We start from the raw sequence: 2,776 nt of genomic DNA, 5'->3' as shown, positions 1-2,776 counted from the left end.
TGGAAGCTACAAATGAACAAAGATTTAAAAAAATAAATAAATAAAAGAATGCTAAGGACACACAGGTAAGAAGGGGAAACAAAAACAGCATTTTTTTTCTTCCTGCAGGAGAATCTATGTGGTTTAATCCAAAGTAATCACTACAGGTTCCATTAACACAAACTGGCTATTCATTGTAATTCCAGAATGACTGAGGAGAACTCGGGGATTTACACATTCCAGGAAAATCTGCAGTATTTCCAAAGTTACTCAGAATTTCCAAAAAGCCCTTTAAGCCTATAGTTCATCCTGAAGGACCACAAAAGCACAAAGGTAAGCTTGTGGAGCTTCTTCTAGTTCTGACCTAACTTCCTGAAAAAGGCTTATGTATTTGTGAGCTATATCATTACAGACATCATAATAGAGACCAGATAATGGTGTTTCTGAAAACACACCTGTATAAAACTATTAGAACAAAATCACTGAAGAGTTGGTAAACTTAAGAAACATCTCAAGATTAAAATACTTAATCTTTCATCTTAGAAATTTTTGCCAAAAGCTTTTCAAAGAATAGAAGTGTATGTTTAAGCCCCAAATCCATTTCCTTCAACTATGGAGCAAAAGAGTGGGGAAAAAATTAACATAAGCAAAAATAAAAATTGATAGATGCAATGTTGTTGTCTTCTCACTTTCTCAATACTTTTGGGGCTTGCGTGTTAGGTCAGCTGTTTAAAGCACCTGCGTGGGCAAACTCAGAAAGGCACAGGGACCACGGTTCTATCCCCAGCTCCATATGCCGCACTAGACCCGCCCTTAAGGCAGCCTGAGCAAGCCAAAAAAAAAAAAAGAATCCTTCCCAAAGGGGCTGGGGATATAGCCTTCTCAATCCTTTTAAACCACAACACTCTTCACTGAAAGAAGCACAATCAATAAAACACATGCCATTTCAGTTCCTCTTAGAGCTAAAGCCTTTAGAACATCCACTTTCAACAAATGTTCAGGATTACAATTAACATTTCATATAAAGTTACTATATATTTTTATTTTCTCATCTATACTTCCCTATATTTAGAGAATATAGTACAGAATATGAAAGTCTCCAATTTGGATTTTAACATACCCCAGACAGATGACGATACATGCATGAAAACCAGAAAGTGGGCTGGGGACATAGCTCAGTGGTACAGCACTTGGCAGGCATAATCACTAGCAACACAAAAAGAAAAAAAAATTCAGAAAGGGATATGCATTTAAGACCTTATAATGTATTATGTTATTGTATTAGCATATAGGAATGACATGTCCACTTTTATTTAGTGGCCTGCTCAGCCAGCTCTGGGGGTGGGGCTGGTGCAGCAGGTGGTGCCGGGAATCAAACCATGGTCCTTGTGCTTACCTAAGCATGTGCCTTAGACCACTGAGCTATCTCGCCAGCCCCTGTCCACTTTATTGAGTAATACGAACTGTACCCCACATACCCCACAGAAAATCTAACATAGTCTAAATCATTTTTTAGGTTTTTCAGTTTTTTCAGACATAGTCTATTTATACTGAATGACCAAATGCAAACTTTAAGAAGAGAGGTTTGAATCTTAGGTTTGTATTCATTTCCCACATAAACAAATTTACATATGGAACAGGAGGTTAAATTCTAAAATGGCTATCAATTCTACTTTAAAATGTCAAAAAGGAAGTTCATTTATTTACATACATATTATTTAAAACTCAGAAGCTATTGTTAATATGCTTTAAAAAAAATCTGAAAAACACCAGCAATTAGGTTAAGGGAAATACCTGTTCATGTGTGCTGGACCGTACCCTCCAATGGCGTATATCATTCCATCCAACACAGCTGCAGCAAAACAACTTCTTGTTGTCGTCATTGGTGCCACAGGCTGCCATTGTCTTATTTTGGGAATATATTTCTCTACAGACTGTAAATAAGATTGTCCATCATAGCCACCTAAAGCATAAAGTTCTCCTGCAAGCACAACGACACCCAGGGTACTGCGGCTCTCATTCATTCTCTCTAGCGAAGTCCAGGTGTTTGTGTCAGGATTCCAGCACTCTACTGAATTTTCATGTTTTCTGATAGTGACGCCAGGCCGCACATTAGTTTCAATACCGCCTATAACATACACTTTTTGGTCTAAAACACATATTCCAAATTCGTAGCGGGGAATGTTTAGGGGTGCCAAACCAATCCAAGAGTCATTCTGAGGAAAGTACATCTCCACACTAAAGAATAAGAAGAAAAAGTTAAATTTGAAAAACAAAATGTTAATAATAGCTCAATATTCTTAAACACCAATGTAATAAAATTCTATTGTAATTTTAAAAACCCAACAAAATGGCCCATGAACAAAACCATTTTTAATCCCATTATTGAGGAACATGCAGATTAATAATTACAGTAATTATGGTACACGTTCTGGATTGGAAAACAGGAAAGTAAGGTAGTAACAATCTTGGCATGGATGTGGGGCAAGGAATGCATATTTTCCTGGTGAGAGTATAAGCTGGTATGCCACTCTGAAAAGCAACTTTACATCATTTAATGAAATCGAAGATAGTTGCCTTAACTCAGCAATTTCATTCCTAAGTGTCTAATAAATGTCTACATGGCAAGGACTACATTAGGAAATATACACGTCACAACACAGTTATTCATCTAAAGAATGGTAAAGAAGGGAGGACATCTCTCAGGCTTTCACAGAGAGCACATTGGCCAAGCATTGGCCGTGACTCATCCACATGGCTGACACTGACAAAGGTTCTACAATCTGAGGTACAGGAT

At 37.4% G+C, this 2,776-nt stretch overlaps 1 protein-coding gene across 3 annotated transcripts in view; it reads right to left on the bottom strand.

Annotated features, from left to right (window-relative positions):
* The window catches only part of Klhl28 (kelch like family member 28), a 50,539-nt gene that overhangs the window by 3,521 nt on the left and 44,242 nt on the right, over positions 1 to 2,776 (bottom strand). For all 3 annotated transcript variants that reach the window (XM_004638779.2, XM_023723764.1, XM_004638780.2), the window contains one exon: positions 1,774 to 2,217. In XM_004638779.2, the coding sequence (XP_004638836.1) occupies positions 1,774 to 2,217 (444 nt within the window). The remainder of the gene's footprint in view (positions 1 to 1,773; positions 2,218 to 2,776) is intronic.

Source organism: Octodon degus, unplaced genomic scaffold (genome assembly GCF_000260255.1).
Source record: "Octodon degus isolate 3935 unplaced genomic scaffold, OctDeg1.0 scaffold00102, whole genome shotgun sequence".
NCBI classification, from domain to species: Eukaryota; Metazoa; Chordata; class Mammalia; order Rodentia; family Octodontidae; genus Octodon; species Octodon degus.
This window is presented reverse-complemented; position numbering and strand designations above follow the sequence as displayed.